The sequence below is a fragment of the Notolabrus celidotus genome, chromosome 9, assembly GCF_009762535.1.
Source record: "Notolabrus celidotus isolate fNotCel1 chromosome 9, fNotCel1.pri, whole genome shotgun sequence".
Taxonomy (NCBI): Eukaryota; Metazoa; Chordata; class Actinopteri; order Labriformes; family Labridae; genus Notolabrus; species Notolabrus celidotus.
Genome location: NC_048280.1, coordinates 215,824 through 242,112, shown reverse-complemented (window position 1 = coordinate 242,112; position 26,289 = coordinate 215,824). Strand labels below are relative to the sequence as shown.

Here is a 26,289-nt window from a genome sequence, read left to right as displayed (position 1 = left end):
GAGTCAGCATTTCAAACGAGGCGTCCTCCACCTTTGCACCAAAGCAGCAGGAGGAGATAAAAACCTGCTCACGCAGGAGTTTGATGTTCTGGATTCTGACTGCAGATCAGTGAAGTCGGTTTAACCAATCAGAGAAGGGGAGGATGTTCTCGGGTGTTTGAGGTCATGTTTAGGTTTCTGTTGCGGTCGGAGGGGTTTGGGTTCGGCTCCAGGAAATGTCAGGCATGGAGCAATTTCCTCATCGCAGCGACCTCGGCTGCTTATCTTGAGGTTTCCTCATCCCCCGGCAGAGATCTTTGAGTCATCAGAGGTGAAGACTCGTCTCCTCTGAGTGGGAGGCTCAAACGGTCTCAGGTCTTCAGTGGATTAGAGGTGGTGTCGAGGCTGGAGGGAGACTTCTGGATGGTTTGAGCTTGAGTCAGTTAAGTGAAGATGGAGTACCGGGCGCCTGCTCTCTGCACAGTGGTGACCTTCCTCCTCTGCGTGTCTTCTCGAGGTGAGTTAAATTTGACCTCTTGATGTGATGTTTATTTTGGTTCAGCTCTCTGGATTCATCTTCTTTTTGTGCTTTCACATCTTTGCAAACTCCTCAAGGTCAGCGGTCAAGGTTTGTCTTTTTAGTCGTCTGGTTTACAACTAAAGTCCGGCTCTCTGCAGACCTGTTGACTCTCGTACGAGTCCTCTGAGTGATCAGGTGGTTTCCCCTCCCACATGTCTTACAGCTTTTTTGGATCTCTCTTCAAAGTTTCCTCCCCGTTATCACTTCTATCTCTTTAACGTCTGCAGACACCGAGGGATGGAAGAGTCACGACTCTGAAAACCTTCAATCAAACACGTTAAAGATGAAATCAAAACTCCAATAAGTCAGGACCAAGTCACATCCTCCCCCCTCAGAGTGTTGAACCTGAACTTGGATTGTTAAGACCTCTCAGTTTTTAGAACACAAAATATATGAAATTAGAAAAAGGTTCCATCCCGAACCCAAAGAGGCCAGATTCAGATTCAAGATGGCCGACGAGTTCAGCGGTTGTATTTTGACCCCGTCTGTAGAAATGACCCCGTCTGCAGAAATGACCCCGTCTGCAGAAATGACCCCGTCTGCAGAAATGACCCCCTCTGCAGGACTGACCCCCTCTGCAGGACTGACCCCCTCTGCAGAAATGAACGAGTCTGCAGAAATGAACGAGTCTGCAGAAATGACCCCGTCTGCAGAAATGACCCCCTCTGCAGGACTGACCCAGTCTGTAGAAATGAACAAGTCTGCAGAAATGACCCCCTCTGCAGAAATGACCCCCTCTGCAGGACTGACCCAGTCTGCAGAAATGACCCCGTCTGTAGGGGTCACCCCGTCTGAAGAAATGACCCTGTCTGTAAAAAATGACCCCCCTCTGCAGAAATGACCCCCTCTGCAGAAATGACCCCGTCTGCAAAAATGACCCCCCTCTGCAGAAATGACCCCGTCTGCAGAAATGACCCCGTCTGCAGAAATGACCCCGTCTGTAGAAATGACCCCGTCTGTAGAAATGACCCCGTCTGCAGAAATGACCCCGTCTGCAGAAATGACCCCCTCTGCAGGACTGACCCAGTCTGCAGAAATGACCCCGTCTGTAGAAATGACCCCGTCTGCAGAAATGACCCCCCTCTATAGAAATGACCCCCTCTGCAGAAATGACCCCCTCTGCAGAAATGACCCCCTCTGCAGGACTGACCCCCTCTGCAGAAATGACCCGTCTGTAGAAATGACCCGTCTGTAGAAATGACCCCGTCTGCAGAAATGACCCCGTCTGTAGAAATGACCCGTCTGTAGAAATGACCCAGTCTGCAGAAATGACCCGTCTGTAGAAATGACCCGTCTGTAGAAATGATCCCCTCTGCAGAAATGACCCTGTCTGTAGAAATGACCCCGTCTGTAGAAATGACCCCCTTCTGCAGAAATGACCCCCCTCTGCAGAAATGACCCCGTCTGCAGAAATGACCCCGTCTGTAGAAATGACCCCGTCTGTAGAAATGATCCCCTCTGCAGAAATGACCCCCCTCTGCAGAAATGACCCTGTCTGTAGAAATGACCCCGTCTGCAGAAATGACCCCCTTCTGCAGAAATGACCCCGTCTGTAGAAATGACCCCGTCTGCAGAAATGACCCCGTCTGCAGAAATGAACCCCTCTGCAGAAATGACCCCGTCTGCAGAAATGATCCCCTCTGCAGAAATGACCCCGTCTGTAGAAATGACCCCGTCTGTAGAAATGACCCCGTCTGCAGAAATGACCCCATCTCCACAAATGACCCCCGTCTGTAGAAATGACCCCGTCTGCAGAAATGACCCCATCTCCACAAATGACCCCCGTCTGTAGAAATGACCCCGTCTGCAGAAATGACCCCATCTCCACAAATGACCCCCGTCTGCAGAAATGACCCCGTCTGCAGAAATGACCCCGTCTGTAGAAATGACCCCGTCTGTAGAAATGACCCCCGTCTGTAGAAATGACCCCGTCTGCAGAAATGACCCCATCTCCACAAATGACCCCCGTCTGCAGAAATGACCCCGTCTGCAGAAATGACCCAGTCTGTAGAAATGACCCCGTCTGCAGAAATGACCCCATCTCCACAAATGACCCCCGTCTGCAGAAATGACCCAGTCTGTAGAAATGACCCCGTCTGCAGAAATGACCCCGTCTGCAGAAATGACCCCGTCTGTAGAAATGACCCCGTCTGTAGAAATGATCCCGTCTGCAGAAATGACCCCCCTCTGTAGAAATGACCCCGTCTGCAGAAATGACCCCGTCTGTAGAAATGATCCCGTCTGCAGAAATGACCCCCCTCTGCAGAAATGACCCCGTCTGCAGAAATGACCCCGTCTGTAGAAATGACCCTGTCTGCAGAAATGACCCCGTCTGTAGAAATGACCCCGTCTGTAGAAATGATCCCGTCTGCAGAAATGACCCCCCTCTGCAGAAATGACCCCGTCTGTAGAAATGACCCCGTCTCCACAAACTGTAACCGAGCTTGTGTTCCATTTCTCCCTCCCCTTACATGTTGTAAATCTGCAAAGCTGTTTAATAAACATTATGCTTAAAGACATTTAAACAAAGTTAAGTGTTGGAGTTGTATTACTCAAAATTTTGACGCCAATATTTCCCCTTTTACTGCAAAGTAATATTGTCTCCAAATATTTGTTACTGGCCCTAAAACCATATTGGTCCATCTCTAGAGTGAAGATGTGTCGTAGTCTTCAGGTTTTGTTTTGGGGACTCATGTTGCTTATGTACGTGTGTTTGTATGTGTGTGTGTGTGTGTGTGTGTGTGTGTGTGTGTGTGTGTGTGTGTGTGTGTGTGTGTGTGTGTGCGTGTGTGTGTGTGTGTGTGAGACAGAAGTGACCGTGAAGCATTCTGATCTGCTGCTGTGTGAAGAACACAGACGAGCCTGCGTCACCAACCTCAAAGACTGCGGCCCCCGACCAGCTACGTCCATACAGAGTGAGTGAACACACACACACACACACACACACACACACACACACACACACACACACACACACACACACACACACCACTTCCACCAGATCCGTGTCCGGCTCCATGCTCTCTCGTCCGGAGCAGGACCTCCGGACAGCTGGAGTCATGTGACCGAGGTTTCCCCTTCTGTAATCCCTGAATCAAGGATCCTCCTCCTCCTCCTCTCCTCATCCATGTTGTCTTTCTGGTCCTCTGAAAACCTCTGACCTGTTGACTCCAGGCCTGGCTCCGCTCATCATGACTTTGGTTTGTTGTTGTTGACGTTGACGAGATGTGTCCTCATGTTCCTCTGCAGAGACCTTGACGAGATGTGTCCTCTTGTTCCTCTGCAGAGACCTTGACGAGATGTGTCCTCTTGTTCCTCTGCAGAGACCTTGACGAGATGTGTCCTCTTGTTCCTCTGCAGAGACCTTGACGAGATGTGTCCTCTTGTTCCTCTGCAGAGACCTTGATGAGATGTGTCCTCTTGTTCCTCTGCAGAGACCTTGATGAGATGTGTCCTCATGTTCCTCTGCAGAGACCTTAACGAGATGTGTCCTCTTGTTCCTCTGCAGAGACCTTAACGAGATGTGTCCTCATGTTCCTCTGCAGAGACCTTGACGAGATGTGTCCTCTTGTTCCTCTGCAGAGACCTTAACGAGATGTGTCCTCTTGTTCCTCTGCAGAGACCTTAACGAGATGTGTCCTCATGTTCCTCTGCAGAGACCTTGACGAGATGTGTCCTCTTGTTCCTCTGCAGAGACCTTGATGAGATGTGTCCTCTTGTTACTCTGCAGAGACCTTGACGAGATGTGTCCTCATGTTCCTCTGCAGAGACCTTAACGAGACGTGTCCTCTTGTTCCTCTGCAGAAACCCTAACGAGATGTGTCCTCTTGTTCCTCTGCAGATACCTTAACGAGATGTGTCCTCATGTTCCTCTGCAGAGACCTTGATGAGATGTGTCCTCTTGTTCCTCTGCAGAGACCTTGACGAGACGTGTCCTCTTGTTCCTCTGCAGAGACATTGACGAGATGTGTCCTCTTGTTCCTCAGCAGAGACCTTAACGAGATGTGTCCTCTTGTTCCTCTGCAGAGACCTTGACGAGATGTGTCCTCTTGTTCCTCTGCAGAGACCTTAACGAGATGTGTCCTCATGTTCCTCTGCAGAGACATTGACGAGATGTGTCCTCTTGTTCCTCAGCAGAGACCTTAACGAGATGTGTCCTCTTGTTCCTCTGCAGAGACCTTAACGAGATGTGTCCTCATGTTCCTCTGCAGAGACCTTGATGAGATGTGTCCTCTTGTTCCTCTGCAGAGACCTTAACGAGATGTGTCCTCCTCTTCCTCTGCAGAGACCTTAACGAGATGTGTCCTCTTGTTCCTCTGCAGAGACCTTAACGAGATGTGTCCTCATGTTCCTCTGCAGAGACCTTAACGAGATGTGTCCTCTTGTTCCTCTGCAGAGACATTGACGAGATGTGTCCTCTTGTTCCTCTGCAGAGACCTTAACGAGATGTGTCCTCATGTTCCTCTGCAGAGACCTTAACGAGACGTGTCCTCATGTTCCTCTGCAGAGACCTTGACGAGATGTGTCCTCTCGTTCCTCTGCAGAGACCTTAACGAGATGTGTCCTCTTGTTCCTCTGCAGAGACCTTGACGAGATGTGTCCTCTTGTTCCTCTGCAGAGACCTTGACGAGACGTGTCCTCTTGTTCCTCTGCAGAGACCTTGATGAGATGTGTCCTCATGTTCCTCTGCAGAGACCTTAACGAGATGTGTCCTCTTGTTCCTCTGCAGAGACCTTAACGAGACGTGTCCTCTTGTTCCTCTGCAGAGACCTTGATGAGATGTGTCCTCATGTTCTTCTGCAGAGACCTTAACGAGATGTGTCCTCTTGTTCCTCTGCAGAGACCTTGACGAGATGTGTCCTCTTGTTCCTCTGCAGAGACCTTGATGAGATGTGTCCTCTTGCTCCTCTGCAGAGACCTTGACGAGATGTGTCCTCATGTTCCTCTGCAGAGACCTTGACGAGATGTGTCCTCTTGTTCCTCTGCAGAGACCTTGATGAGATGTGTCCTCTTGTTCCTCTGCAGAGACCTTGACGAGATGTGTCCTCTTGTTCCTCTGCAGAGACCTTGATGAGATGTGTCCTCTTGCTCCTCTGCAGAGACCTTGACGAGACGTGTCCTCTTGTTCCTCTGCAGAGACCTTGACGAGATGTGTCCTCTTGTTCCTCTGCAGAGACCTTGACGAGATGTGTCCTCTTGTTCCTCTGCAGAGAACTTGACGAGATGTGTCCTCTTGTTCCTCTGCAGAGACCTTGACGAGATGTGTCCTCTTGTTCCTCTGCAGAGACCTTGACGAGATGTGTCCTCTTGTTCCTCTGCAGAGAACTTGACGAGATGTGTCCTCTTGTTCCTCTGCAGAGACCTTGACGAGATGTGTCCTCTTGTTCCTCTGCAGAGAACTTGACGAGATGTGTCCTCTTATTCCTCTGCAGAGACCTTGACGAGATGTGTCCTCTTGTTCCTCTGCAGAGACCTTGACGAGATGTGTCCTCTTGTTCCTCTGCAGAGACCTCGACGAGATGTGTCCTCTTGTTCCTCTGCAGAGACCTTGACGAGATGTGTCCTCTTGTTCCTCTGCAGAGACCTTGATGAGATGTGTCCTCTTGTTCCTCTGCAGAGACCTTGATGAGATGTGTCCTCTTGTTCCTCTGCAGAGACCTTGATGAGATGTGTCCTCTTGTTCCTCTGCAGAGACCTTGATGAGATGTGTCCTCTTGTTCCTCTGCAGAGACCTTGACGAGATGTGTCCTCTTGTTCCTCTGCAGAGACCTTGCTGAGATGTGTCCTCTTGTTCCTCTGCAGAGACCTTGATGAGATGTGTCCTCATGTTCCCCTGCAGAGACCTTGATGAGATGTGTCCTCTTGTTCCTCTGCAGAGACCTTGATGAGATGTGTCCTCATGTTCTTCTGCAGAGACCTTGATGAGATGTGTCCTCTTATTCCTCTGCAGAGACCTTGATGAGATGTGTCCTCATGTTCCTCTGCAGAGACCTTGATGAGATGTGTCCTCTTGTTCCTCTGCAGAGACCTTGACGATATGTGTCCTCATGTTCCTCTGCAGAGACCTTGACGAGATGTGTCCTCTTGTTCCTCTGCAGAGACCTTGACGAGATGTGTCCTCATGTTCCTCTGCAGAGCCCTTGATGAGATGTGTCCTCTTGTTCCTCTGCAGAGACGTTGACGAGATGTGTCCTCATGTTCCTCTGCAGAGACCTTGATGAGATGTGTCCTCATGTTCCTCTGCAGAGACCTTGACGAGATGTGTCCTCATGTTCCTCTGCAGAGACCTTGATGAGATGTGTCCTCTTGTTCCTCTGCAGAGACCTTGATGAGATGTGTCCTCTTGTTCCTCTGCAGAGACCTTGACGAGATGTGTCCTCTTGTTCCTCTGCAGGGACCTTAACGAGATGTGTCCTCTAGTTCCTCTGCAGAGACCTTAACGAGATGTGTCCTCTTGTTCCTCTGCAGAGACCTTGACGAGATGTGTCCTCCTCTTCCTCTGCAGAGACCTTAACGAGATGTGTCCTCTTGTTCCTCTGCAGAGACCTTAACGAGATGTGTCCTCATGTTCCTCTGCAGAGACCTTAACGAGATGTGTCCTCTTGTTCCTCTGCAGAGACATTGACGAGATGTGTCCTCTTGTTCCTCTGCAGAGACCTTAACGAGATGTGTCCTCATGTTCCTCTGCAGAGACCTTAACGAGACGTGTCCTCATGTTCCTCTGCAGAGACCTTGACGAGATGTGTCCTCTCGTTCCTCTGCAGAGACCTTAACGAGATGTGTCCTCTTGTTCCTCTGCAGAGACCTTGACGAGATGTGTCCTCTTGTTCCTCTGCAGAGAGCTTGATGAGATGTGTCCTCATGTTCCTCTGCAGAGACCTTGACGAGATGTGTCCTCATGTTCCTCTGCAGAGACCTTGACGAGATGTGTCCTCTTGTTCCTCTGCAGAGACCTTGACGAGACGTGTCCTCTTGTTCCTCTGCAGAGACCTTGATGAGATGTGTCCTCATGTTCCTCTGCAGAGACCTTAACGAGATGTGTCCTCTTGTTCCTCTGCAGAGACCTTAACGAGACGTGTCCTCTTGTTCCTCTGCAGAGACCTTGATGAGATGTGTCCTCATGTTCCTCTGCAGAGACCTTAACGAGATGTGTCCTCATGTTCCTCTGCAGAGACCTTAACGAGACGTGTCCTCTTGTTCCTCTGCAGAGACCTTAACGAGACGTGTCCTCTTGTTCCTCTGCAGAGACCTTGACGAGATGTGTCCTCTTGTTCCTCTGCAGAGACCTTGACGAGATGTGTCCTCTTGTTCCTCTGCAGAGACCTTGACGAGATGTGTCCTCTTGTTCCTCTGCAGAGACCTTGATGAGATGTGTCCTCTTGTTCCTCTGCAGAGACCTTGACGAGATGTGTCCTCTTGTTCCTCTGCAGGGACCTTGACGAGATGTGTCCTCTTGTTCCTCTGCAGGGACCTTGAACATGTCCTGTTACTATGAGGAGCTGGAGATAGACCAGATGAGCCACAGAACTGTGACCTGTGAGTGGAGCGACGAGTCAGAGAGTCCCACAGAGTCAGACGTCTCTCTGATCTTCAGCAGGTAAACACACGCAGCAGAGCTCACGACGAGACGCTGAAGACCGATCCCTCTTTTCCTGATCCCCGTTCTGATCTGGTCTCCTCTTCGTTTGTCTAGGAGTCGTAGAATCCTCTCCTGCGAGATGTTGTTCAACGAGGTCGCCATCTTCAACGTAACAGCCAGAATCAAAAACTACATGACGGGGAGCGAGACCTGGTCCAAACCTCACACTGTGTATCTCTCAGAAGCAGGTCAGGGGTCAACTCTTTAACATGTCAGACCACTTCAACTAAAGTCATGTAGTTCATCTCTCCTCTCCTTGTCTCCTTGTCTCCTTGTCTCCTCTCCTCAGTCAAACCCTCCCCACCTGTATTATCTGTGGATGGCCACACGGTGGACTCTGTCGTCGTGTCTTGGGGTTGCATGTATGGATGCAGCTGTCGGCTTCAGTACAGAGACAACAGGTCTCACACCTGGACCCGGGTTAGCAGACTTACAGTATTACATGTGATTATATTAAACTGACTTACACTGAACACTTGATGGTGTTCATTAACTCTGTTTGATATAAAACTGAACTGTTGATTATGTGTTCAAAAAATTAAAATTTTTAAAATTTTTAAATAAAAAGTAATAATATTGATAATAATAATAAAAATACTGATAAATACATAAAAACATTAAGATACATTTTCTTTATAAATTAATAAATAAATAAAATTCCAAATAAATAATAAATAATATATTATAGAATAAATGATAAATACATAAAAAAATAAGATAAAAAACACATTTTAAAATTAAGAAAAAAATGCTAAATATATTTTGAAATAAATAATAATAAATATTTATTAAAATAGATAATAAATAAATAATAAATATATACTTTTTTTAAATCAATAATTTAATTTTGAATAAATGATAAATAAATGATTAGAATACATTTTAAAATAAATAATAAATAAATAAAAAAATAAGATAAAAAAACACATTTTAGAATAAATAATAAATACAATTCAAAATAAATGCTAAATATATTTTGAAATAAATAATATATTTTTTTAAATCAATATCTTCATTTTCAATAAATGATAAATAAATTATTATAATACATTTTAAAATAAACAATAAATAAATGAATATTTTTTTAAATAAATAATTAGAATACATTTGAATAAATAATAAATAAATAATAATACGTTAAATAAATTATTATAATACATTTTAAATAAATAATACATTATTGATAATAATAAATACATTAAATGAAAATGAAAATAATATTATTACCACACATTTCTTTAGCTCCCCTGATGTTTCACATAAAGACATACATTTGTCAATATTTAAATTTTCCACAAAATTTAGCATTTTTGAGCTTTTCATTTTTAAAACATGGATTAAAAATGCGGTTTCAGTGACACAACAAAAAAATTTAATTATAACATCAACTAGTAAGGCCTGATAAATGAGAGAGGTTGTATATAAAGTCGTCTGCTTGTATCTGATATGACATGAAACTCTAAAACAACACATGAATTTAAAGAAATCAACATGTCCTTAAAGTGACGGTGCTAACGAGGCGGAGCCCCCACGCTGCTTTAGACACACATGAAAGTGTTTAGATGAGCTCTGATTGGACTTCTTTAACTTTTGGAGCCTGCCTCGTGTGGACACTTGTGGAACTGCAGCTTTTAGCTCTTCTTCTTCTTTTGTTTTGTTGTCTCCAGGCTCCAGATTCTGTCTCTTTAAGTGAAGGTCAGACTCTGACCTACACCATCAGAGACCTCCAGCAGTTTACAGTTTACAGAGCCGCTGTGTCCTGCAGAGAGGACTCTGACATCTGGAGCCGCTGGAGCAACGAGGTCACCGCTCGGACGCTGGACCGGGGTAACGGTTCACGTTAAAACAAACGTCTGAATAAGACGTCCCCCCTGTGGTCGGAGAGTTCAAGCTTCTGCAGGAGCTTCTCTGTCGGGATCAGATTCTGGATCAAAACCACATGTTGAATTAAGGCGCTTCTGTTAGTAAATCCTGGAAGCTAAAGCCACACCCACTTCCTGAAAGGGGCGTGGTCAGATAACTCGTTAGCATTTAAAGCTGCAGACACAGGAAGAAAAATTCCCTGGCCAGACCTTTAAAACCTCTTATTCACTTCCGTACTCGTCCAGCTGATTGATTTCTTCTTCTCTCTCCTGCAGCGCCCTCTAGTGCTCCGGACGTGTGTTACAGAGCAGAGAAATCCGAGTCTGGTGACTTGTTCCTCCTTCATCTCATGTGGAAGGTACCTTTGAAATATTCCTCTTTGAAGTTCTCTCCTTCTTACCTCAAAGAAAACCTCTTCAGATAAACGTGGTTTCAACTTTTATTCACTGAAGTCTCGTGTCCCTGCAGGACCTGGACCTCCTTGATGCTGGAAGCCGAATTCTGGGATACCAGGTGAGCTATGAGCCAGAGAGGAACCAGAACCTGCAGGACAGGGTAACACAGAACGTCACCGAGGGGACGGCGCTGCTTGTGGTGGAGGCTGGGAACTGCAGCGTCTCAGTGAGAGCCTTCAACACGGCGGGCTACGGGCCGGCTGCACGACTCAGCATCGACACGCAGAGACGAGAGAGTGAGTGGTTTTAAATACATGACCAGTAGGGGGGGTGCAGTGATGCGTTCAGGTGCTCCAAGAAGCAGAGGAATTTCCAGAGAGGGTCTTCTGGTTAGACGTTTTAACAACACATTTTTTTTAACCAATCTGATGCTAACGGAAGCTAATTGGTTTAGCCACATTGTTTACTAGTACGAAGCTAACGGTTTGGTCACATTTTTTGCTAATCTTATGCTAACGGAAGCTAAAATTTTGGCATCATTGTTTACCAGTACGAAGCTAACAGAAGCTAACAGATTGGACACATTGTTTACCAGTACAAAGCTAACAGCAGCTAAAATTTGAGCCACATTGTTAACCAGTACGAGGCTAACAGAAGCTAGCATTTTAGCCACATTGTTTACCAATTTGATGCTAATGGAACTTACATTTTTGCAACATTGTTTACCAGTACGAAGCTAACGGAAGCTAATTGTTTAGGCACATTTTCTAACAATCTTATGCTAATGGTAGCTAACATTTTGGCCTCATTGTTTATCAGTACAAAGCTAACAGCAGCTAATTGTTTAGGCACATTTTCTAACAATCTTATGCTAATGGTAGCTAACATTTTGGCCTCATTGTTTATCAGTACAAAGCTAACAGTAGCTAAAATTTGAGCCACATTGTTAACCAGCACAAAGCTAACAGAAGCTAGCATTTTATCCACATTGTTTACCTGTACGAAGCTAACGGAAGCTAGCATTTTAGAAACATTGTTAACCAGCACGAAGCTAACAGAAGCTAGCATTTTAGCCACATTGTTTACCTGTATGAAGCTAACGGAAGCTAGCATTTTAGAAACATTGTTAACCAGTACGAAGCTAACAGAAGCTAGCATTTTAGCCATATTGTTTACCAATCTTATGCTTACGGAAGCTAAAATTTTAGCCTCATTATTTACCAATCGGATGCTAATGGAAACTAACATTTTAACCACATTATTAACCAGTACGAAGCTAACGGAAGCTAACATTTGAGCCACACTATTTACCTGTAAAAGGCTAACAAAAAATAACATCTTAGCCACATTGTTTTGATGCTAACTGAAGCTAACATTTTCCCCTCACTTTCCAGTCTATGGTGTCAACAAGCAGAAGCTAAATGTGTCTGAACTCTTCTCTGTGGATTGATTTGTCATGACGTGTGATCGGTTTGTCTCTGGTGTTGCTCATGTTAGTGAAAGTTAATAACCATCATCAAAGGGTTTGGACCAATCAGAATCAAGCATCTTACACAGCCAGAAGATCAGTGAGAGAGCCGTGGGAATAACGTACATTAAAAACAACAACAACAACAACAACAACAACAACGACAACACCTCACTGATTCTGTTTCACACACACGTTTACAAAAACATGTTTTTCAGTTCAACCGCCGATCACTCTCATCAGCCCTCGACTCTTTAACTGATCGTATCAGATTTAACCCCCTGCCTCCCACTTAGGCAACATCCTGTGTGTGTGTGTGTGTGTGTGTGTGTGTGTGTGTGTGTGTGTGTGTGTGTGTGTGTTCGTGTTCTTTACAGGAGAGGAAAGCAGCAGACTTGATGCTCAGATAAAAGTTATTGCAACACGGCGCTTCTGCTGTGAATCTTCTCATCAGTTAATTCTAAGAACAGGAAGAGAAAGTTAAACACCCCTCCAAAATAAGAGCAAACAACAACGTCAAATAAAATCTCAGAGAGGTTTTATTTCATACTTTCTCTATACTTTTATTTTGGATTTAAAGGTGAGCTCTGTGAAACATTTTGGCTGAATTTTAAGGTCAAAATGTTCTTTTTGATGTATTTAAAGAACATCATGTAGAAGTAGAAATAAAGAGGAAAGAGGGAAATGTTGAATAAATGTCACATAATAAATAAATAAATATCATTAATGTACACAAAAATACAAACCAGCTTTTATGCCTTTAATAGAAAAATATTTCTACAAAAACATGTTAATTTTTTTCATATGTTCAGGTTTAATTAGTCTTGAATAATTCTTTAAATCTGCAAAATTATTTTAAAATTTGCTCATTGGTTCTTTTATTTCATACACATCATTTTCTTGATCCTGTTTCTCTGCAGCGCTCCCGTCGGTTAGGAACCTGTGGGCCTCCAGTTCTCCTGAAGGCCTCCTGGTCCGGTGGGAGACCCCCGTAGACCCCCCGCCCTCCCTCATGCCTGTCAGTCTTTTCGCTGTTCAGTGGCACTCTGAGACTCGAGCATCATCCGACCGCCGGACCACCGTGGACAACATCTCCACCTCCACTCTGATACGAGGTGAACTCATCAAGTATTCTGACTTTTCATATTTATCATTTTCATAACAAGAAAATCTGTGCAAAAAGACCAGGATGTGCCACATTACGGTGGCCCTGAAGGTCCACTATACAAACAGTTCACTGAAGGCTTAAAATAATTTAATGAAATGCAAAAACATCTCACAAAACTTAAAACAAGATCCACAAATCTCAAAAGATTTTACAAAACCAAAAAAAAAATTAAATGGAACAAAATAAATTTAAGGCAAGGCAACAATGCAAAAATGTCAAAAATATTGAACTTAACACAAAAATGTTTAAAGACAAGAAAAAATGTTTAACCAAAAAAACTAATTTAAAAATACAAAAAATAATTAAGTACAATGTTAGCATTTTTAAAAAAGTCAAAAATATTTCATAAAAAAATGAAACATTTCACAAACTGCTAAATTCAAAAATTCAGAAACATGATAAAACTTAAAGCGACATACGCAATTTTCAAAAACTGCTAATATATTTCACTGAAGGTCCACTATACACACATAAAAATTAAATCCAACAAAAAATTTAAAAACATAAAAATGAAGGCAACTTAAAAACAATGCAAAATCAAAAATATTTCATGAAACACAAAAATATTTAAAGAAAGGCAAAGATGTTTAATGAAACAAACTTTAAAAAACATAATACAACTTAAAGCGACGCACACAATTTTCTTTTTTTTTTTTTTTTTTTTTTTTTTTTTTTTTTCTTCTCTTGTCTGCATATATATTTCTGGTTTGTGTCATGTTTGTCACAAACTGTCAAATATTAATGCAATTTATTCTTACAGCAAAAGAAAAGAAAGAAAACCTTTTTCTTCTGTGCTTACAATTTTCAAAAACTGCTAATATATTTCACAAAACAAAAAAAAAACCTTTCACATGTCTGAGAAATTTCTTTTTGAGTGTGAAACATTTCCTGTGTTCAGTGAAATTTCTTTTTTGTGTTTCTATAATAAATATTTTGCTTTTTGTGAAATGTTATTTTGTTCCATGAGATCTTTTTGCATTTTGTGAATTTAATTTTTGCACATAAAAATTTTTTTGGGTTGGATTTACGAGGATTTATGAAATGCTTCTGCGTTTCATAAAATATTTTTTTGTTTTGTGAAATGTTTTTACATTTTTCACTAATTATTTTGGGGGATTTTGTCCAATCAGGCAATGTTTCTGTATTCAGTCATTTATAGAATGACTTTTTAAATCTTCATGTTTTTGGCTTTAAGGGCCACCGTACCAAACGGTTGCACATTGAGTTCATCCCACACACACCGTCTCGCTGCCCCAAACATTCACTAGAGCACCAAATTTGGATTCATCCACCGCAGAAAATAGTCCCAACAAATACAATACTTTCTCAAAACTAAAACTTCATATTTTTGTATTATGTTGATTTAGTTTTAGACATTTTTTAGAGAAACTACATCAAATTAAAGAGTTTTTTTCTGATTGCTCTGTAATCTGACACCATCTCCAAACTTATCTGACACATAGAGTCATGTGTATCAGCCGCAGCCTATCAGATTCAATATTTATGTTGGCTGCAGATTTATAAAAAACAACGTGAGAAGTGTCATCAGGATCAAAGCTTGAACTCAGTCTGAAGTTAAGATGAATAAATGTTCAGAACATGATGCATCGATGTGTTCTCTGTTATCACACTCAGAGTTTATGTGTGGTGTGTTTTCAGATGTTGACCCGGAGGACTCGTATCTGATCAGTGTGTTTCCTGTCTACAACCAGCAGTGCGGGCCGCCTCAGTCTCTGCCTGCCAGTCTGCAGCAGGGAGGTAAACATGGCCGCCGTCTGAGGAGATCAAAAACTGCATCTGAGTGCAGAATGAGGGGAATTATTTCCAACGATGAAATAACAAACACAAACTATAAATGATTATTTTTTATAAGATGGTTTTTAAATAAGTCAGATCTGAAACATCAGCGTCATGAAACCACAAGACTCCATCCATCAACATATCAGTTTCACCGATCAGAGCGTGAGTTCGCTCGTCTCCGGCTGTCTCTGTTAGGAGTTTTTTAAAAGACGTCCTGTTCTACTTTTTTGTGGGTTGAATTCAGAAGCTGTCGAAACCTGATGGTCCTCCGCTCGGGCCGGGTTACGAAATCCTTACGTGGAAAGGTGTTTGCTTTATGTGTCAGTCCGTGTGAATTATGTTGAAATGCTTCTTCAGCATTTCAACATATCGTTCTTCTTTCTAATGTATTTCCACATCTCAACATAAACTTTCTCAGCATGAAGGGACGCCGCTCTCGTCTCTTGTGAAACCTGAAGTTGTTTACATCTATTTGGCTGAAACCACGATCCCCTCTGAAGCCTCTCCTTGAACATTTGGTGCTTGACCTGACTTTGGTTTCTGTTGAAGTACGGCTCAGGAGTTAACTTTTCTTTAAGTCATAGTTTCTTAACTTTTTCACACAAAACACACAAAGTATAACCTGATCGAACAGACTTTACTAAAAATAGAACAAACCTCCAATTAACTCTAGAACTCGAGAATGCTGTCTTTGATGTCAGAACTCTAGAATGTTGTCTTTGATGTCAGAACTCTAGAATGTTGTCTTTGATGTCAGATCTCTAGAATGCTGTCTTTGATGTCAGAACTCTAGAGTGTTATCTTTGATGTCAGAACTCTAGAGTGTTATCTTTGATGCCAGAACTCTAGAATGCTGTCTTTGATGTCAGAACTCTAGAGTGGTGTCTTTGATGTCAGAACTATAGAATGTTGTCTTTGATGTCAGAACTCTAGAGTGTTGTCTTTGATGTCAGAACTCTAGAATGTCTTTGATGTCAGACAGAACTCTAGAATGTTGTCTTTGATGTCAGAACTCTAGAATGCTGTCTTTGATGTCAGAACTCTAGAGTGTTGTCTTTGATGTCTGAACTCTAGAATGTTGTCTTTGATGTCAGAACTCTAGAATGTTGTCTTTGATGTCAGACAGAACTCTAGAATGTTGTCTTTGATGTCAGAACTCTAGAATGTTGTCTTTGATGTCAGAACTCTAGAATGTTGTCTTTGATGTCAGAACTCTAGAGTGTTATCTTTGATGTCAGAACTCTAGAATGATGTCTTTGATGTCAGAACTCTAGAATGTTGTCTTTGATGTCAGAACTCTAGAATGCTGTCTTTGATGTCAGAACTCTAGAATGTTGTCTTTGATGTCATAACTCTAGAGTGTTGTCTTTGATGTCAGAACTCTAGAATGTTGTCAGAACTCTAGAATGTTGTCTTTGATGTCAGAACTCTAGAATGTTGTCTTTGATGTCATAACTCTAGAATGTTGTCTTTGATGTCAGAACTCTAGAATGTTGTCAGAACTCTAGAATGTTGTCTTTGATGTCAGAACTCTAGAATGTTGTCTTTGATGTCAGAACTCTAGAATGTTGTCTTTGATGTCAGAACTCTAGAATGTTGTCTTTGATGTCAGAACTCTAGAATGTTGTCAGAACTCTAGAATGTTGTCTTTGATGTCAGAACTCTAGAATGTTGTCTTTGATGTCAGAACTCTAGAATGTTGTCTTTGATGTTTTAAATGTCAGAATCTTTATTAAAAGTCTTTCTTTTGTTTTCCTGGCCTTTCCTATAATACATTGTTTTCCATGTCCCTTACCTTCTTCTGTACCTCAGAGGTAACTAAGTGGACACACTCTGCTCTGTTTTTCAGCTCTGAGGGAGGCGGTCAAACTGAAGGTGGTGGGCGTAACGAAGACGTCGGTGACGGTCACATGGGTGTGGCAACAGAAGTCTGGGCCAATCAGAGTGCAGGGGTACAGCGTGGTGCTGAGGACGGACTCACAGACACACAGTAGGTTCTGAAATGTGACGCAGTAAAGAACACATTTCTTCATCATATAAATGATGAATTTAATTTGAATAAATTATCATGTGACTCCTCTCCAGGTCTGTCTCTGTGGCCCGACCAACAGCAGCACACCTTCCATGACCTGGAGCCCAGCACTGAGTATTCTCTTCACCTATTGGCTGATAATACCTCCAGAAGCATCCTCACTGTGACGACAGACTTCAGTGGGTCAAACTCAGCGCTCTGGATGTTGTTTTCATCCCTGAACAGATATTTCTGAATCTTGAATATTTTCATGCATGACCTAGGAGAACTGCCCCTGCAACAGTTCCTATCCGTCTTACAGAAGCCCAGAGAAACACAAAGAACAGTTCCTTCAGTCATGTTCCACCACACTAGATCCACGAGGTTCCAGCTTTTCACTGGAGAGAATCATTGATGACGTTCTTCTGTTTCAGACGAGGTTCTCGTGGTGGCCGCAGCGACTCCTCTGCTGCTGCTGGCCGTGGTCGTCTTCATCGTCTCCATCCTGTCCAGGACCACGTGAGTCAGCGTGCACAGGAGGATAACTCATGTTCTGGACCTGCTTTAACCCTTTATGATCTGTCACATCTCTGGTGTGCTCCTCAGATAACATGATGAAATGTTAAAGCTGTTGTGACTTTATTCCTGCGCAGGTACAAGTCGTACTTCTTCCCGCCCATCTCCAGTCCTCGCTGCAGCACCACAGGACAGTGGCTGATGGACCCCAAGCACCAGGTGATCTGCTCTCTTGTGTTTTACAGAAGTTTTATTAAAGGGGACATATCACGCTTTTTTCATCAACATATATTGGTCTAAGAGGTCCCCAAAACATGTCTTTAAAGTTTATGCTCAAAAAAACACTTTGAAATCAGATTCTGGTCTGCCTGTAAACCCCTCTTCTTCAGCCCTGCTCAGAACAGTCTGTTTTCTCTCTGACCACGCCCCCTCAGGAAGTGGGTGTGGCCTCGGCCGTCCAGCACGTTGATCTAATGTTTACATGTTGGCTGAATATACACGGCTGCTCACAGACCCGCGTTACTTCAACCCTCTGAATCTGATCCAGAATCTGATCCTGATGGAGAGGCGCCTGCAGCAGGACCTTTCTGAACCATTGGTCACAGATTTAGTGTTTCTTGTTGTTTTATTTATCAGCATGTCGACCATAGACTGTAAATAAAAATGGACAGTGTTGCTCCGCCTCTTCCCGTTGTACGGTTCTGAAGCCAAAAAATCCCTCTCCTGGGCGCCGCCATTGTGCAGCCAGAGCCTGTGAACCCACTGTAATAAGCTCCGCCCTACAGCGTGACGTCACAAGACGCTGTGTGTCCTTTGAAGTTTGACTCCACGGCGGCTGTGAATCAAACAGGAAGTAAAACCCCGTTTTTTAAACTCTAATAACCAACGAAAAAGAAACTTTTCAGGAAAAAGAGGCCTTGAACACAAAACAGTCAAATACTAACTACATATCACCACAGCATACGGAGGGGAGAAACATTCGTATGACATGTATTTCTTTTTTAAAGTTTGACTGCTCCTCCATTCAAATGAATGGGGGAGACGGATTTTTTTACCTATACTGCAGCCAGCCACTAGGGGGCAGACACACTGCTGAAAGCCTCACCACCAGCCCCCGGAACCCCTCCCTTGATGTCGACGTGTGTCTTGGTACACAGCTACAGCTACAACATGTAGCTATGTGGCTATGCTAACTAGCGCTAGCACTTTTCCATGACAAATAAAAATCCTCCACTAGATCTTCAAATCTGCAGACGTGGGGAGTCAAAGCGACCTTTGTGTTTATTAAGACAGCCTACAACTAGCATGCCTCCCTCCTAAGCTCCTTGTTAGCACACATGTGTGCAGGGAATGAAAAACGGAGGAGGGGTTGAGTTGTATTTTATACAGTCTATGGGCTGAACAAGCTCCGAGCTCTGACTTCCTGTTACAGACCGGATGGCGTTGTGACGTATGAAAAACACTGAAAACTGAAACGGCTGGTTTCAGCACACATTTACAGAAAGGTGGAGAAATCAGAACAGGGGCAGAATGGAGTCTTTGACTTTTCAGGGGGTTTGTAGACAGGGACACAGATTTCAGGGAGAGAACTGTTAAAAAGTTGATTTTGCATGATATGTCACCTTTAAAGGGTGATTCCAGCTTTTTAAATCCTCTTCTTTAGATGGAACATAAAGTTGGTTAAAGCTCAGATGAGGTGAAGGTTTTCTAAGATTGTCTCCCGATGGTTAGAGACTCATTGAAGTGAGGATTGGTCTGTTTTGATGAATCATGAATCTGTCAGGGACTGATGATGACATGTTTGAAGTTTAAAGTGAATCCTCACACTCGTTGCTCTGACAGAGACCTGGAGAGGGGAACATCCTCTACGTGGACGACTTCCACGTGACGGACGTCCTCGGAGAGAAGAGCCTGATCACTGTCAGTCCGAACTCTGAACCCCCGTCAGAGAAGGACCTGCATGAAGACGCCTCCCTGCTGCCCATCAGACACCTCGTCATCACGCTGGACCCGGACTACGTGTCCGACGCTCCCGTGTTTCCAGATCCGGTACCCTCTTCTTTCCAGACCCCCTATCACCCGGTCTACTCTGTGAACTGTCCTCATGTGGACCAGGATCAGGAAGAGTTCGCATCAGAGGAGAGCCGCGAGGTCGACTCTGCTTCTCACGCTGACGCCTGCTTTCCTCAGAAAGAGGAAGATGGTAGCGGGCGGATCTCTGAGATCTCACGTCTGAGAGAAACCGTCATGAAGAGTCTGTTTCAGGAGTTCATGAGAAACACGCATCAGACCAGCTGTGAGGACGAGTACGTGGGGAACTCCTCCTCCTTTCAGGGGACGAGAGATGTTGAAACGAACTGTTCTCCGATCTGTGACAATGATTACATCGCTAACAGCTGCTTCACCGCTAACGCTAACGCTAACACCACCACTACGAGGTGTTAGATCAGAGCCACACATGGACAGTCCTGCTGAGGACCCCCTGTGGCTGTGATGTGCATTACATCATCTGCAGGGAACTGAAGAGGCAGATGTTCCAGGTGAGACTCGAGTCTCCAGGATACTTCTTAAGTTTCGTTGATGGGTCGTGAACTTCAGATCTCATCTTATGATCTTTATTTAGTCGTCTCTTTATCTCTCTCTTTTTCTTCATCCCATCCAAACACGGTCCAGGCCGCGTGAGTCCGGTCCTGCTCGAGGTTTCTGCCTGTTAACCCTCCTGTTATGTTCGTTTCTCTGGGACAGCAATAATGTTCCTGGGTCAATTTGACCCGGGGCATATTCAATTACCCAAAAGTGTCAGAACCCCAAAAAATCCCAAAACACATTTTTTTTAAATCTAATTTTTAACTCCATTATTAAACATTTAAATCCAGATTTAGTGCAATGGTGTTCTTTAATTCTCACAGGTCATGGTTCAAAGAGGATACCTCCGCCCCCCTGCTGCCCCCTCCCCTGTGGGGGCCTGGTCCGCGGCTGCCCTCGGGGCCGGGTTTCCCGGGGTTCCCTCGCGGTCCTCTTGGGGGAGTGGGGGGGTGCGCAGCTGGGGGGGGTGTTACTATGGCAGCCATTGGGGTGTCCCTCCATGCCCCCGCGGCCTGGTCCATCAGTCGCAGGGCGTGGGTGGGGGGCGTGGCTAGGGGGAGTGGTCGGGCCGTCTGGGGGGGGGCAGGTGGGATTGGCCCTGCCGCCTCCGCCCTCCCCCCGCTCCGGCGCGCCGGTTGGCGGGCTCTGGTCCTGGTCCTGCCCGTCTGCCTGGCTGTCTGCTCCTGGTGCCGGGCCCCCTCGGCCCTGGTGGCTCCTTTGGCTCCGTCTTGGGGGGCTGTGGGGGCGGTGTTGTGGGGGTGTCCCTTGGGGGGGCTGCGGGATCTCTCCCCCCTCGCCCCCCTTTCCTCCTACTGGGTGACCTGGGGGTCGCCCTGGGTGCTCCGGCGGTACCTGCTTGCTTCCGGTCTGGGTCCTTGGCTTGTCCCCTGGCCTGGGTCTCCCGCGGAGGGTTGGGTCCTTCGGTCTGACTGCTCTCGCGGCCCGGGTGCCGAGCCGTACCGCTCGGCTGGTCTGACCCAGGTGGTTTCATCTGCACCAGTGGTGGTCTTGTTACACAAATAGAACACAGCACGGCGGCAACCCTCTGACCCAAGCTTCAGTAATGATTGTGGACTCTAAGGGTTGCTTCATCATTAGTATCACCCCACAGAGTTTTTGGAGTCATGGTGAGATGGTCCCTCTCCATCTAAGTGTGTTAGGTCTCTCTCCTTCTCTCTCCCTGTCCCTTTGTATATCTTTATGTAATCTTTCTTTCACTTTCTCTTATATATATTTTTAGTCCACCTAGGTGTGCACGCCCTCTTTTACAGAACATGATATTAGCTGTCAATAAAAGATAGGCCAGAGTTCTAAGAGGGATGGTGATGGTCTCATGCACACAGTCACAAGCACAGAAGAAACATGTTCTCTTTCTTTTCTTTTGCTGCAAGAATAAATTACATGAATATTTGACAGTTTGTGACAAACATGACACAAACCAGAAATATATATGCAGACAAGAGGAAGAGAAAGAGAAAGAGAAAAAGAAAAAAAAAAAAGAAAAAAAAAAAAAAAAAAAAGAGGATAACTCGTTTTTCATTTACATTCATGTTAAAACTTGTTTTTATGTACATTGGAAAGCCCTAAATATAAATACAATAGTTTAACATGACATTGATTTTTTTTAATTGTATTTTAAATTTAGATTTTTTTTGTTTTTATGAAGTGATGTTGATAAATTAACTCCTCTTCTGTCACATGCTGTCCAGATGTTTATGCTGCATTCAGCTGGTTTAGAATATACTGCCTAAAATAGACTTTAAAAAGGGTCAATTTGACCCGCAACATAACAGGAGGGTTAAAGGAAGTTTGTCCCCCGCTGTAACTAAAGTCTGGATTAATGTACGTTAGAAAAAAGAATAACAGACTTTCTTAATTTGCATCATCACCTTGAGTTCACTCCATCCTCCTCCTCACACTGAGCTCACGTTGAGGTGTGTTTATTGCTTCTCATGTTTGGATGTACAGATCTGTCTTTACCTTTATATAACTGTAACTGTATATAAATAAACTGCAGCTCTCCATGTATGAACATTAAAACCACTTCAAGTCTGATGAAAAGGAAACAGTGTGGTGTTGAGTCCTGTTGGGACGTGTCCTGTTGCTTCATGATATGCCGAGTCGTTTCTTGTCCCATCATGTCGTGTTGTGGTCGAGTCGAGTTCAGTTGTGATGTATTGTTTCTTGTCGTGTTGTGCCGAGTCTTTTCGTATCTTGTCGAGTCGTGCTGTGCCTCATTTTTTGTGTAGTGTCTCTTTAAGTAACGCCGTGTCATTACGTGTTGTGTGTTGTCGTGTCGAGTCGTTGCGGTCACGTCCTGTTCTGTCAGCTTGTGTGGTTCCGTGTCAGTGTTGCCAACTTCGTGACTTTGTCTCTATACGTAACGAGTGTTCAGATCCCTCTAACGACTCTTTTCTTAAAAAAGCGACTAGCGACAAATCCAGCGACTCCCTCTGGTGTTATTGGAGACTTTTGGAGACTCTGAAATGAAAGCATGTATCGTTCTAAATGAGCAGCGGGTGCTGCAGTGCCCCCCCACCCCCTCGTCCCAAAGCACTCACAGACGGCTCAGTCTGAGTCGCGCAGCAGACCCTCAGAGACTCCAGACTGCAAATGAATCATGCATGTACAGTCATGGCCAAATTTTCACAAAGTCTGCTGTTTCAGTTTTTATAATGGTAATTTGCATATACTCCAGAATGTTATGAGGAGTGATCAGCTCAACTGCAATTCATTGCAAAGTCCCTCTTTGCCTTGAAAATGAACTTTATCACCAAAAACACATTTCCACTGCATTTCAGCCCTGCCACAAAAGGACCAGCTAACATCATTTCAATGACACACAGGTGTCACACACATTAACACAGGTGTGGGTGTTGATGAGGACAAGGCTGGGGATCAATCTGTCATGATTGAGTGACTGGACACTTTAAAAGGAAGATGGTGCATGACACCATTGTTCCTCATCTGTTAGCCATGGTTACCTGCAAGGAAACACGTGCAGCCATCATTGCATTGCACAAAAAGGGCCTAACAGGGAAGTTTATAGCAGCGAGTAAGATTGCACCTCAGTCAACCGTCTATCCAATTATCAAGAACTTCAAGGAGAGACGTTCAATTGTTGCCAAACAGGCTCCAGGGCGCCCAAGAAAGTCCAGCAAGCGCCAGGACCGTCTCCTGAAGGTGTTACAGCTGCGGGATCGGGCCACCACCAGTGCAGAGCTTGCTCAGGAATGGCAGCAGGCAGGTGTGAGTGCATCTGCACGCACAGTGAGGCCAAGACTTTTGGAGGAAGGCCTGGTGTCAAGGAGGGCAGCAAAGAAGCCACTTCTCTCCAGTAAAAACATCAGGGACAGACTGATATTCTGCAGAAGGTACAGGGACTGGACTGCTGAGGACTGGGGTAAAGTCATTTCCTCTGATGAATCCCCTTTCCCATTGTTTGGGGCATCTGGAGGAAGGCTTGTTCGGAGAAGACGAGGTGAGCGCTACCATCAGTCCCGTCTCTTGCCAACAGTGAAGCATCCTGAGACCGTTCAGGTGTGGGGTTGCTTTTCGGTCAAGGGAGTGGGCTCTCTCACAATCTTGCCTAAAAACACAGCCATGAATAAAGAATGGTACCAGAACGTCCTCCGAGAGCAACTTCTCCCAACCATCCAAGGGCAGTTTGGTGATGAAGAATGCCTTTTCCAGCATGATGGAGCACCTTGCCATAAAGCAAAAGTCAGAACAAAATGGCTCGGGGAACAAAACATTAAGATTTTGGGCCCTTGGCCAGGAAACTCCCCAGATCTTAATCCCATTGAGAACTTGTGATCAATCCTCAAGAGGCGGGTGGACAATCAAAAACCCACAAAGCATTGATTCTGCAAGAATGGACTGCCATCAGTCAGGATTTGGTCCAGAAGTTGATTGACAGCATGCCAGGGAGAATTGCAGAGGTCTTGATAAAGAAGGGTCAACACTGCAAATATTGACTTATTGCATGAATTCTGTGTAATTCTCAATAAAAGCTTTTGATACTTATGAAATGCTTCTAATTGTATTTCATTGTACCATAGAAACATCTGACAAAAACACCTAAAAACCCTGAAGCAGCAGACTTTGTGAAAATGTAATATTTGTGTCATTCTCAAAACTTTTGGCCATGACTGTACAAAGACACCTCTGGCTGATCCATTTAGATTGTTAATGTAGATTGTAGACAATAAATATCTTGAAAATGATATTGTTGGAAATGAAATGTTTTATGTGTCGTGTCTTAACAATCTTTTGTGTCCTGTTCCTTTAACTCGTGCCGTTCAGAGTCTCGTCTTGTCGTGTCGTGTCGTGTTACGGCGAGGTATTTCGTGTCTAGTGGTTTCCTGCCAAGTCTTTCGTGTCACGTTGTGTTGTGGCGTGCTGAGTCGTTCGGTGTCATGTATAGTGGAGACGGTCGTGTCGTCTGCGGTCTGATGATGATCCTCGTCTCTTCCAGTAAACCAGGAACAGTTCAGAGTTGTGTTTTTATCGTGCCGTGTGTCCGAGCCGCTCAGAGGTTGGAGTTCATCCCAATCCAGTGTCTGATCAGCTGGTGGGCGATGGTCTGTCGGGGCGGGACGGCGAGGACCGGGCGGGGACCTTTAAGCAGAGACTCCGTCACCTACAGGATAAGATTCAAGATTCTATCAGTCCGGCTGAACGCAGACCACGGTCTCTGTCTCCACACGCTGAATCAACATATTTATTTTTGGTGTAAAATGTTAAACTGTAGGACAGGTTGTTTTTGTAATACTCATTATGGCCACAAGGGGCCTCCAAAACCTCCTGCTCTGAACAAAGACTAATGAAATTCAATCTTTCTTTAATGGAGGTTTATTTTTAATATTTTGAGTTGAGTGATGAACCTTTAAGCTCACAGTTTGAATTTAACATTAACCTGAAATTAAAGTTTTAATATTATAGTTTTCATAATTTAAGCTTGAATTCTTCTGGTGACGTCAGTCTACCTGCTGTCGCGTGAACCACCGAGCGTCCTCGATCTCGCTCTCGTCCACTTTGATGTCGGTCGATATGGCGACGGCGAGGCAGCCAATCATGAGCGAGGACGGCATCGGCCACGGCTGACAGGAGACGTAGGCGATCGGCCCCACCTTCACGCCGCTCTCCTCCTCCACCTCCCTCCTCACCGCCTCCTCCATCGACTCGCCTGCAGGGGGGAGGAGTCAAGGTTCGTCACAGTGTGAGGCAACAGATGAGGTGCGTGCGTGCGTGCGTGCGTGCGTGCGTGCGTGCGTGCGTGCGTGCGTGCGTGCGTGCGTGCGTGCGTGCGTGGCGTGCGTGGCGTGCGTGGCGTGCGTGGCGTGCGTGCGTGGCGTGCGTGGCGTGCGTGCGTGGCGTGCGTGCGTGGCGTGCGTGCGTGGCGTGCGTGCGTGCGTGGCGTGCGTTTCTTACCAGGCTCTACAAATCCAGCCAGACAGGAGAAGAGTCGAGTTGGGAACACCTTCTTCCTTCCCAGTAAACACTGGTTTCCATCGGGGTGGATCACCAGCATGATGACCACGGGGTCTGAGACAGAGAGGAGGCGGAGACGACTGATTCAGTAACTGAGTTTAAATCTTCTTTACTATCATTTCACTCTTCATGGATCTGTTTATCTCGTCTCATCTCGTGCTGTTCTTATAGAGAGAATAAACTTTGGAGTTTGAGGAAATATTTTAAAAATAAAGAATTATAAAATTAAAATTAACAAAGAAAAAACAGTCGATGAGCAGGAGTAAATAGTTAGCTGGTTAAAATAATTTTTAGTTAAATAAAAACAATGATAATTTTAAAATAACAACCAAAGTTCATTATACTGTAATAAAAGCCTCAGAGTCATTATAAGGACTGATCTGGTGTTGAGACGGTCTCAGATAACTAACTGATGGACTGACTCACCTTCAGGTTTCTGTAGGTTTGAACTGGACTCTTATGATTCAGACTCTTTAAATAGAGTCATCCCTGAACCTGACCCACTCAATATAAATCTGTATTTAAACATTAAAGACTCGTCCTTCGAGGTCTTGGTCTCTACTCTGCAGAGCATCATCACTGAGCTTCGTACCGACTCGTGGATAGCAGGTGTTGTGGACTCCCTTCAGACTCCTGCAGTCCGGGTTCAGGCAGCTCCTCTTGTACCCGGCCTCCTCCATCCTGGTGCCGCTGCCGCACGTCGGGCAGAAGCTGTAGCGGCCGTGCCAGGCCAGCACCGAGCGAGCCTGAGCCACCACTCCTGGAGGACAGAGGAGAGAGATAATGTTAAA

At 44.8% G+C, this 26,289-nt stretch overlaps 2 protein-coding genes across 2 annotated transcripts in view; one reads left to right on the top strand and one right to left on the bottom strand.

Moving 5' to 3' along the window:
- Positions 1 to 58: 58 nt before the first annotated feature.
- Positions 59 to 20,192, top strand: LOC117818240 (interleukin-6 receptor subunit beta). The gene is made up of 15 exons (XM_034691004.1): positions 59 to 496; positions 3,370 to 3,474; positions 8,027 to 8,156; positions 8,253 to 8,386; positions 8,488 to 8,618; positions 9,866 to 10,025; positions 10,337 to 10,419; positions 10,530 to 10,752; positions 12,845 to 13,039; positions 14,752 to 14,850; positions 16,742 to 16,882; positions 16,978 to 17,103; positions 17,338 to 17,422; positions 17,557 to 17,638; positions 19,262 to 20,192. The coding sequence occupies exons 1-15, from the start codon at positions 433 to 435 to the stop codon at positions 19,862 to 19,864; spliced, it is 2,361 nt and encodes a 786-aa protein (XP_034546895.1). The 5' UTR covers positions 59 to 432; the 3' UTR covers positions 19,865 to 20,192.
- A 4,073-nt stretch (positions 20,193 to 24,265) lies between these two features.
- Positions 24,266 to 26,289, bottom strand: part of nudt12 (nudix (nucleoside diphosphate linked moiety X)-type motif 12) — a 2,593-nt gene continuing 569 nt past the window's right edge. Inside the window, exons 2-5 of the mRNA XM_034691470.1 lie at positions 26,091 to 26,258; positions 25,439 to 25,552; positions 24,994 to 25,193; positions 24,266 to 24,647 (exon numbers count right to left, since the gene is read on the bottom strand). Coding sequence (XP_034547361.1) covers positions 24,537 to 24,647; positions 24,994 to 25,193; positions 25,439 to 25,552; positions 26,091 to 26,258 — 593 coding nt within the window. The 3' untranslated portion in view covers positions 24,266 to 24,536. The remainder of the gene's footprint in view (positions 24,648 to 24,993; positions 25,194 to 25,438; positions 25,553 to 26,090; positions 26,259 to 26,289) is intronic.